Source organism: Hydractinia symbiolongicarpus, chromosome 8, assembly GCF_029227915.1.
Source record: "Hydractinia symbiolongicarpus strain clone_291-10 chromosome 8, HSymV2.1, whole genome shotgun sequence".
NCBI classification, from domain to species: Eukaryota; Metazoa; Cnidaria; class Hydrozoa; order Anthoathecata; family Hydractiniidae; genus Hydractinia; species Hydractinia symbiolongicarpus.
Window position 1 is genome coordinate 8,374,361 of NC_079882.1, and position 10,368 is coordinate 8,384,728.

Below are 10,368 nucleotides of genomic sequence, written 5' to 3' on the forward strand. Positions count from 1 at the left end.
AAACTTACGACAGGGTTATCCTGTAAATAGACTACGTAAGACGCGCTTTTACACCCTTTGTCGCAAAAATTGTAGTTGTTCAATGACGCGGAAAACCACTTCAAAGAAAGCGCGGGAAAAGCGCGTTTTCGGCATATGACGTCATCAAAATGTCTCGGAAAAATTGAATTCTGCGTTTTACTTACTCATATAATGATATGGTGGCCAATAAATTATGCCACAATCTTCTTAACTTGAGTTATTGAATATGACCTTCGAATAAAAAAGGACTGGCCTTAAGTACCCTGAGAACCTAGGTTTTTCCAGGCATATCAAATTGTGTGAACGAAGCATTGCGCCCAAGTTTTTTAAAAAGAATAGGGTTCATTGATATTACAGCCTGGGTAACAAGGAAAAAACATGTACCTACAATCCCTTACCAAAACGCATCTGTTTGGTTCCGAAAGTGCTATTTTTTTTAAACGCGTAGCTAAGGTAGGTTCTTAATAAAAAAAGGAGCTTTGAAAATTTAAACTTTCGTGGTTTACTTTCGATCTGAATAAAGCGACAAAATCCAAAAACTTATTACGCTACATTTTTTGACGACTTTTATTTCTTGTTGACATTTTCCTAACAATAAAGCTGTAAAAAATATCCTATATGTGGGGAAAATTTTCGAAATTTGCCGCCTTGCCTTAATATATTTTGTGGGTTTTTTATGGGTGAAGTGAACAACTATCGGAAAATCGAACGAGATTCAATTCTTTTTCAAACAACCCGTTTATATATCCTTATTTATAACAAAGCAAAACATCCAGTCTTTTGAAACTCCTATAACGCTACTGCTGATCATTTATTGCAAGTGTTTAAAAATTAAGCCAAAAATTTACTTATACGCTAATTCACGTACGATAATCATGGAAATATAAAAAAGATGACATTTCATATTTTTAAAACAGATTTTAATGTTATTAGCATATGACGCATACACAATGGCGATACACGCTGTTAAAAGGTTGAAGAGCGTTGCTTCGACGTATCTTATCATTAACTAGACTCAACAATATCCAGTGTTACTCTTCTAGCTTTAAGTACTAAGTATAACCTTCTTACGAACAGTTTTTTTTCTGATGCAAAATAAACGCGAGTATTACAAGATGGACCACCTGAGCCGTCTCAGTTGTTAATTAGGAGTTGTTACGTTTGATTAACACTAAAGAGTCGGATATCCGTTTAATCTTGTACAAACAACAAACAAACAAGATAATTACTTCGTGTTAATTAATATATACGTAAATTATAAGAATTTCTGGGAATGAGGTTGGTAATGTTACCAATTTATAAAAATAAGGATTTTATAGACAAACTCGTTACCAGGATTTTAAATTTTGAAAACAAATGAAGCAGAAGGCGTTGGAAAAGAAGTTTTACATATAGCATAAATGTTACGTTTGTCAGTTAAAAATAGAAGCGCTTGGGAGGTCTTATATAAGACAAGTAAATCTAATAGGTCAAACATTTTAACGAACGATAACTGACGTGAACACAACATCTGTGCTACAACAGAATCATGACTTATTTATGTAAGTTTTCTTATGTTTTGTGAAGTTTATACTGATCTATTTCTCTTTTTAATTTCCTCTTTTTTTAACCTGGGAATACTTCAGAAATGTTACATTGACTTCGACTTTGTTTACACCTGTAGATTTCCTGACGATCGTTCTTTTTGGATGTAATGTGTATTTTACAGAACAGAAACCAACAGTGACGACAAAAACATGTTCAGAGAATGCTGTCTCTGCATACAATAAGTGCAAAACTATAGAAATGATATCAAAATGCACCAATCAATTTTTGCAGACCTATACGGATTGCTACTTTATGCCTGTACCTAAAAGAAAATGTAAATCACATTGCAGAAAAATGAACCGTGCGTGTGTTTCAGGGTATGGGAATAGGTTGATACAGTTTCCTTGCAAGAACGGATACAACAGCTGTGTAGATACCTGCCATCGAGCATTGCATCGACCTGTACATAGGAAAAAGAATTGCAGGAAGGAATGCGAACAGGATTTCTGGAAATGTTTCGGTGAAATTAAAAATATCGACGAAGGAGTGATGTGTACAGTGACACAAACCAGATGTACGAACTACGCTTGTAGATAGCCTTTGTTTTGTTTTGTTTTGTTTTTCTTTTTTTCTTTTTCTTTTTTTACTATATGAGTGCTCATCTTAGTTTGAGTGTATAACGTTTTTTCTTATTATCGCTCTGTTAAATAAACTCGCCAATTGCTGCCTCCTTCCCAAGACCTCGAAAAACGTATCATTATATCCGACATATAATGAAAACGGAATGTTATTATTAGGAGTTAGGAAAAAACCTTCAACCTTTTCAGGTCTCGCCTTGGCTTTTTTTAAAGCTGAATGAGCGGTAAGTAATATTAATTCATCACTCACATTTGTAAGATGATTTTTATTATTCCCGTTTTTTCAAACATGATTATAATTGTAATTGTGAGAACTTTTATAGTCCGAGATCCCCTTCCCCCCTTTCTTTACATTTTCCCTTGTTCTCAGAAATGTCCAATCCCAGATTTTTTAAAAAACTCAAGTGTCAGCAGAAACACCACACTGTTGTCCTGTGATAAGGCATATATGAAGCACGCACGAAATTAACAAAACCAGCGTTACAATTTAAAAATAGTTCGTAGACTAATACTAGTGAATGAAATTTTTTCATCATCAAAAACATGCAATGTAAATGTACGGTAATAAAACTTTGGAATGCACAAAATCCAAAAAGTAAAGAAAAATGCTCAGATGTTCATATTTGATTACTATAACTCAGTTAACCAAAAATAAAAACCAAAAAATTGAACACAATCACAGTCACCAAAAACAATTAGTAGAATGGTATGATGGCATAACATGACCTCCCACTTATACGGTTGTGTGTAGCTCGGCTATTCGCTTTATTACAAATAACACCGAAGGTCAAATAGTTTCTGGGCCCATACTTTAATGCTGCAATTTGTCACCTCGCTCAAAAAGTGTAAATGGACGAAAGAACAGATTCAAAATGGCATAGCTAGTCGGTAGAGATAATGTAAAATGTAATGAAATCACAGAGTTGGATAGTGCATGTAAAGTTGAAATTCATATTTATGAGTGATGTTCAATGATGATTCAAGATCATACCTCCACCTTTTAAAATTACTTTCTCCCTTTTGGTAAATTCTCCCTTTATAGGCCAAAATGTCTTAACCCCCATTATTTTTCAAACTTCTGGAAAGTTCACCTTAAGAAAAGGGAGATTCCGAACTATGGCCTTTCTATACAACCATTAAGTTCTTTTCTAAAACGCACTATATATAACAAACGGTAAGGATTTAGTTCCGATGAAAAAGTGAAATTATCTCGCTTTGAGACTAAAACGACATCATGTCAACAAAGGCGCCAAAACAAAATGGTGACATTAAAAGGTAAACATAGGTCAAGTGTAAATTTATGGTCAGTTCTTTCAGTTTCCCTGTTCACATTATATTCCGAAATAATCCTTCCCGGAATAATATCTATCCGTAATGTGTCCAAATAGTCTCAGAATGCACCAGTCGCACTTTTTTACATGCCGGAATTACGGAATAATACGCCAAGGTCTACGAGGTGCCGAAATAACAGGAAAAGAGAGTCATGCTGATATCAGCAACAATTTACACAGCTTAAAAGCTTGAAATTAATGAAGTCTTAAGTCTGCTGCAAACATTGACAAGTATAAATTATGAACCTTATATAGAAATATAACCTGTGGAGACGGAATTGAAAATTTGCGTGTTGTGTCAACAACTCTTGGCAACGATTGTTGGCATCGCTAGCTGATATTCTCAATCCCGGTATTTAATTAATTTACTATGACCATTGTGATCAGGCAGGCCTTTTTAATCCCGCCTATGCAAGGGATTTCCACGGTTTCTAAGCTCCATGGTAACAGTGAAAAGCGTTCAAATTTTGTCCTTTCCGATAAGTTAGCAAAAATAAAACCTCTCTCTCACTTTTTTTATATAAGCACCCAACAGCCTCGTTTCAAGGCCTCGATGTCCCTTTAATCTGAATTGCGCTTTGACAAGTCAAACTTTTCCAAAGCAGGTATTCTCGAAATATATCGTGACCGAAACATCACATAGATTACTGAATCAGTTCATTTTATTGTGGGGTATGTATTTTGATTTAGCAAAAACACATACAAGGTAGCTGTATATAAACTCCAAAACTTGCAAGGAAACGTTTAACATCCTGCCAAAAACTATGTACATTCGTAAAAAAAAGAAAAACGATCGTATAAAACACGATCTTAAAAAATAAATCGCACACTTCAGCGGTGTCTATAAAAGCAAAATTTACCAATAAAAAAATATACAATTATTTGGAAAGCATCCTTTAAAAGCGTTTGAGTGCGGCTTACCATTAAAACGTTTTCGACACATAAGCTGCACACAGAAATTACCTTACGTTTGCTGTGTCTTTAAACATGGTTGGTTATTTGATAGATGTCTTTCTTCTGTGTGAGCTAAGGTATACGTGTTTTATTTTGAAGACAACACTTCACGTCAGTCATTTATAAGATAGAAGAAAGTTTTGTTGCATCACCGACATTGCTCACAAAATTATCACCAAGCCTCCATGTGTTGCGGCCGGCGAAGCTTGTTTTGATTATGTCTATACTTTTCACACCATGTATATGGTTGTTCATTCCCAGAGTGCTACCATGAGAAATGTTCATGCCTCCCATCAAGTTTGTGTCACTCTCATCTCTTAAACTTTGTAAACTTGGCATAGACGAAGATTTGTGGAAATCATACTGAACGACACGAGCAGGTTTAAGTAGCTTGAGTAAAGTATTGCTTTCTAATAGTGTCAGTAGGTAATCTTCGTTTCGTTGATCTAGTTCATATTGCAGAAGTTCGGCACGATTGGAAGATTTAGTGTGGCCTTGCTCAGCAGCGCGCTTATACCATTTCATCGCTTCTTTCAAGTCTTTTCTCATACCTTTAAAGAAACATTTTTCAGTACATTAAAATAGAAAGAATCGGTGGCAAGATAATTCCCAAATTACTCAAAAATATTTACAAGTGTACCCAATTAAATCAGTGAAAAAAACTCGAAAAAACCATCAACGACTAAGCTTGCAAAACACCGCCTGGAAAATTGTGAGGTATTGAATATAAGCTTAAAGTCACTGACTTTGTTGGCAACGAAATCCGATACAACTAGCAGTCAAAATTGCAAGTTCTAGGCAAATTGGAACCAAAATTAGGACTGGGTTTGGAAATATCCATTTTTCTGTAATTATCGTACATAAAAGAATTTTTTTTTCCAATCTACCAATTTGTATAAAAAACCAAGTAGTGTAAAACTAGCGTATATACATAATAGCTTTGTGGGACCAATTGAAACTGGAAATCGAAAAAATCGAAAAGAAAACTAAAAAAAAAAAACTGAAGTAGTACAAAGCAACATTTACTAATGCTTTTTATGAAGTGTTTCTTAGTAAAGTGGTTACTATTCTAATAAAATCGATTTTTACAAAAGTTAACGGTATTTTTCTCAAGCACCTTTACCCTGCATTCTACTTGGACAGTCTCATTGAAGCGTTACTTTAACCTTTATGTCAAACGTACCTCTAACTCCTTTTTCATACGATTCACCAATACAGAACTGAGACATAAAATGACCTTTTTTCGCACCAGATAAATAAAGGTTAATAGCCTAAAACAACGACATTGAGTAAAAAAAAAATAAGAAAAAAGGCAGAACAAAGTGAGCAAAAATAAAAGAACTTTTAGAGAGTTCTCATTGGGCGGCAAACAAGCATAGAATTGAAAGACAAGATATAAAAATTTTAAATACAAGAATGAATCAGATTTACCTTCCCAACATCCTGTGCGACGCCAAAACCATTTTCATAACACACTGCCAAGTTAAATATTGACGTCAAATCCTTAAAACCAAGGTTTGCTCGATATTAATACCTTAATCGAAGTAGAATTGGCTAATCTAGGGATTTTTTTCGAAATTCGCAAAATTACATACAATCAAGACATTATACAGACTAAGGGGAAAATGCTATTATAACGTGTTCATTCATTGTCATTTCCTTTAAAAATTGCTAATAAATGAACACGAATGTAATAGCACTTTCCAACTCTTCTCCTTGTATGACTGACTGATCATACGCCAAACAAAATTCAGGCCAAAATTTAGTGAACAAATCGTCAAATTTAAAGCATGTGAAAAATCCTATTTTATCCAATCATCAAACCCACGCTTAGTACACTCGTAGTTTTATAAAATCACCTGCGTTTAGAATAAAAGTTAAAACAAAAAAATTGAATGTACGAAAAGACAGACGTATATCATACTTGTTTTTCAGCTGCTATTTTGAAATATCGCACAGCGTCATCCCACTGTTGATTTTCAGCATACCTCAAGGCGATAAACGATTGAGCCTAATTAGTGATAAATCATGCAGGATGTTAAAATTGGAAATGCAATACGAAACAAAACAACCAAACTAATGAGCATTACTTTAAGTAATCCTTCGTCTGCAGCCATCTTCATGTAGAGCAGACCTTTACTGCGATATTTGTCATCAGGTAGTATTCCTAAAAGCAAATCTTTCACTAAATAAACACTATTTCAATGACACACTAAATCGAAAACAAGCGTAGAATAGTATACAGAGTGCACAAATATTTAAAAATAATAACTTTTTTATGCCCAAAAGCTTTTATAAATACAGTTACACCAGAAACTCACACTAAAATTTTCAACAACACGCATTATGGTAACATTCTAATATATCCTAGACCAGCTTTAGGAAATTGATGCTTAATTACCTTCATAGTAAAGTGATGAAAGGTTATACATAGACTGAACATGCCCCTTCTCTGCTGCTTGTCCATAATAGTTTGCAGCCTAAAAGTTAAGTAATGTACTAAATAATTTGACGTGGTAAAAAGGTTTTAACTTGAAATTGAAAAAAAAGTACATAATGTATACATTTGTATATGATTTATCAACACCACGCCCAAGTTCGTAACAAATGGCAAGATTGAAAAGAGATGCTGCATGCCCATAGCTGCATGCTCTTTTGAAGAACTTAAATGCCTGTGTATAATCAAAAAAATGTGTTATTAAAAATATAAGTCACACAAGTAAACTAAAGTAATTCAATTTAGTTTTGAAGTGTTACAACACACCTTTTCGTTCTGATCCATTTGAGAAAGTCTTCGAGCGAATTTATTTAACATGTGTGCGTTACATTCACCAACAACTGTTTGGAATTTAGATGCTGCTTCATCGAGTGTGCTTTTAGGAGGCTACAACAACAGACATATAGGATATTTAAGGCAGTTAGAGTGTAACAGCTTCATCAATGTCTCACTTTGTTATAGTACTCATACATTAACGTATGAAAGTCTTAATGATGGGTTTTCAGCACTATCTATGCATACAAGGCAGTTCAGTAATATAGCAATAATTTAGCAGTATGTGTGTCTAAGTTGGCTGAAAAATACAGTATAAGTATATACCTGAGCTTCCTTTGTACTTTCAATAGCCTTTATTTGTCCAATCTGGTTTGAATTCACTGCAAGAATAGTATGCTTTGTCACTAAACTCTCTGACAAAATTTTTTGCACCACATCGCTTTTGATGAAAGGAATAGGACAATGTCTTCTTTGATCAAGATATAACCATTTATGTCCAACAATAACACCTGATAAAGCTACCACACCAGTAAGCCACTGAAACAAATTAACATTTAACATTTATCTAAACTCTCCTTTTACTAAAATTTGATTTTTTACAAATTCGAGAAGAATACAAAGAAACGTTCAAATTAGATTTAGAAATTCCATAATGTCCTAACACTCAGATGATAAATAAATTTCATTGACTTCATATAGATTACCCTGTAATCTTAGACAAATAGTACTTTTTAGTGAAATCCTGAGCATACTAAGTAGTGCTACTTAGAATGCTCATAACTGATGCTGAAAACTTTTAAAAGGTGGATTTGGTTTTGTGCTTTTGTAATAAATTTTTATTTTATTGTTATTAAAATCTCAATTTAATTGTAAATCACATTACAACGACTCAGTCATTGCACTGACCTTGCAAGCTCGGTCGGCACTTAGACTTCAGGAAACATTTTGCGGTACAACCCAGGGTAACTGATTATTGTATTAGTATTATACTCACTTGTAAGGAAAAACTCAGTTGTTAATTTCTGTATATAAAAATAGAAAAACAAAGATTTAAGTCTTACCTGAACACTAATTTTGACACTCGTAATCTTTTCAATTTGAAAAAATTATATATTCACATGGTATATACAACACTCTTTTTGGAGAAACACTTTTAGTGCACAGTTTGATTACATTACAAAATATTTTTTTATGTGATATCAAGAGTGCTTTTTGTTGATTGATTAAAAAGAAATGCTCTGATTACTATATATGTTTACATTCATTCACTTACACAATAAAGGTCTTCTTTAATATGTTTTTCACTTCTTCTCCTGCTGTGTTCTTCTCTGTACCGATTAACAAACTCTTTTATATGAGCAAAGTTCAATTCCCACGTGGAGTTTTTCCAAGGTAATATGTTTGTATTATTCTTACTGTACAAAGTTGAATCAATTGTGAATATCTTTTGCAGATGTTTCTCGTAATTATTAGTATGACTCTTAGGTTTATTCATGCATGGACTATTATTGTTACATTTAGTTGATGTATGTGATAATCTTGCACCATACTGAATCACACGTATCCATTCTATAAAGTATATAATATTAATTTTTGAGAGGACCAGACAATAAAAAATAAATGTACCTATGGACAATTTATTTCTATAAAAACAAAAAGCTAAAGAACATTAAATTCAATAATTCTAAATACTTTGACATCAAACCACAGCTGTGTTGATGTTTCTTTCTACTTTTTTATGTATATTCAAATGAAAAAAAAGTTAAACTTGGTTATAAAACCAATGTTTTTGTGATTCAAATTTTAGTGTCACAGATGCCTCCCACCCACCAAAAGCGATGCATATAGCGTATTTCACCTGGAAATTGGTGGATATTTAGTGAAGAAAACTGCATTATAAAATTAATTTGTCCCTTGCTGCTTCTCCTGGCATTTATTGAAAAATATCCTAAAATACATAAAAAGCTAAAAAGCGTTTCTGTTTTCTATTTTTCTTTCACCTTCCCAGAGTCTTCAAAGTTCACTAGTGGTCACTCATAACACAACATATGGTTGGGTCTAATACACAAGAATCTGGCTATTACCCCCCTAGTCAATTTGTCTGCATTTTTTTGCAATATGTCCATATTACTTTGCAAATTTTCGGTATTTATTTGCAACGTGGTTGCAGTTGTTGGCCAGCGTACTTTGTTGCACAACATGTGTTTCCAATAGTCGTAAATATGACACTGACCGACTATAAAAAAAGCTAGCTAAAATACGTGTAAAACACCCCTAAAATAGCCAACTATAATTTATTAACTACTTTTTACCTTTTTGCAATCCTGGGTTAAGTGAACGAAACATCACTGGAAGAAGAATGAGATACTTAGGTCTAGCTAGCTGGACAAAAAGGTTTCGATTTGAAAATGTTGTTTACGTCTTCACATGTTCCAAGAATGTTTTTCATGTGCTGCGTACGGGATGACGTAATCGAGAGCTGCAATTTAAACCAAATTTACGTTATGATGGCAAAGAACAATATTTGGAGGTGCTCCTTCTTTCGTATTCGTTTTATACAACTTTGAATTGCGCAGTTTTTAAACTCTTTAAGCTTTTGTTAATTCTTTATGCCTTCCTACTAAGTCATGATTATTTATTCTGCTAAAATAACACGATTTTTTTGCTAGTGTGACCGGCTAATTTTGGTAAGGACCGTCAAGGCATACAAGCAAACCCAGACCCGGGATCCTATAGTGAGACGTGAGACCTAGGACCCCATCCTCGTCTCCACGCTTTGTTGCCTGGATGCTAGCGCTTCTTGACGGCTAACAAACTCAATTCCTATTGTTGACATTTTTTCTGTTAACGGGTATTTCGTCTTATATATCATAAGACATTATCAACGCGTATAAGTTATTATAAAGAAATATTATATGTTGATAGTGTTGAGGTAATATCGCGGTGGTAAGTAGTCAAAAAACCCAGCATAATTTTTCGTACCACCGTGAAAACGGCGGAATAGTTAATTCGATCGGCAACTTTTTTTTTATTACGCAAAAAATTCTGCTCGCGAAAGTATATCTTGCACTAATGCTCTTATTTTTTGATTTCCTGTATTTGCTTTCATCATCATAATCGGCTT

General features: G+C 33.7%; 1 protein-coding gene across 2 annotated transcripts; it reads right to left on the reverse strand.

Annotated features, from left to right (window-relative positions):
* Nucleotides 1-4,173: 4,173 nt before the first annotated feature.
* LOC130655104 (uncharacterized) lies at nucleotides 4,174-9,801 on the reverse strand. 2 transcript variants are annotated; one of them, XM_057457805.1, is made up of 11 exons: nucleotides 9,557-9,799; nucleotides 8,518-8,813; nucleotides 7,569-7,781; nucleotides 7,236-7,355; nucleotides 7,036-7,143; nucleotides 6,873-6,951; nucleotides 6,562-6,638; nucleotides 6,396-6,482; nucleotides 5,903-5,974; nucleotides 5,655-5,742; nucleotides 4,174-5,022 (listed from the first exon to the last, which is right to left on the reverse strand). In XM_057457805.1, exons 1-11 carry the CDS (start codon nucleotides 9,588-9,590, stop codon nucleotides 4,592-4,594), a joined length of 1,605 nt encoding a protein of 534 aa, XP_057313788.1. In that variant the 5' UTR covers nucleotides 9,591-9,799; the 3' UTR covers nucleotides 4,174-4,591. The 2 variants fall into 2 exon arrangements, with proteins under 2 accessions (XP_057313788.1, XP_057313789.1); XM_057457806.1 differs by lacking the exon at nucleotides 7,036-7,143 and having other exon boundaries at nucleotides 9,557-9,801.
* Nucleotides 9,802-10,368: the final 567 nt, after the last annotated feature.

Excerpts from the sequence above, each read along its gene's own strand:
- LOC130655104 (XM_057457805.1), bottom strand. The coding sequence starts at position 9,590 with ATGTTTCGTTCACTTAACCCAGGATTGCAAAAAG. Across the intron at positions 5,743-5,902 it reads TCGCACAGGATGTTGGGAAG|GCTATTAACCTTTATTTATC; the intron begins GTAAATCTGATT and ends TCGTTGTTTTAG. Across the intron at positions 5,023-5,654 it reads GTATGAAAAAGGAGTTAGAG|GTATGAGAAAAGACTTGAAA; the intron begins GTACGTTTGACA and ends GTTTCTTTAAAG.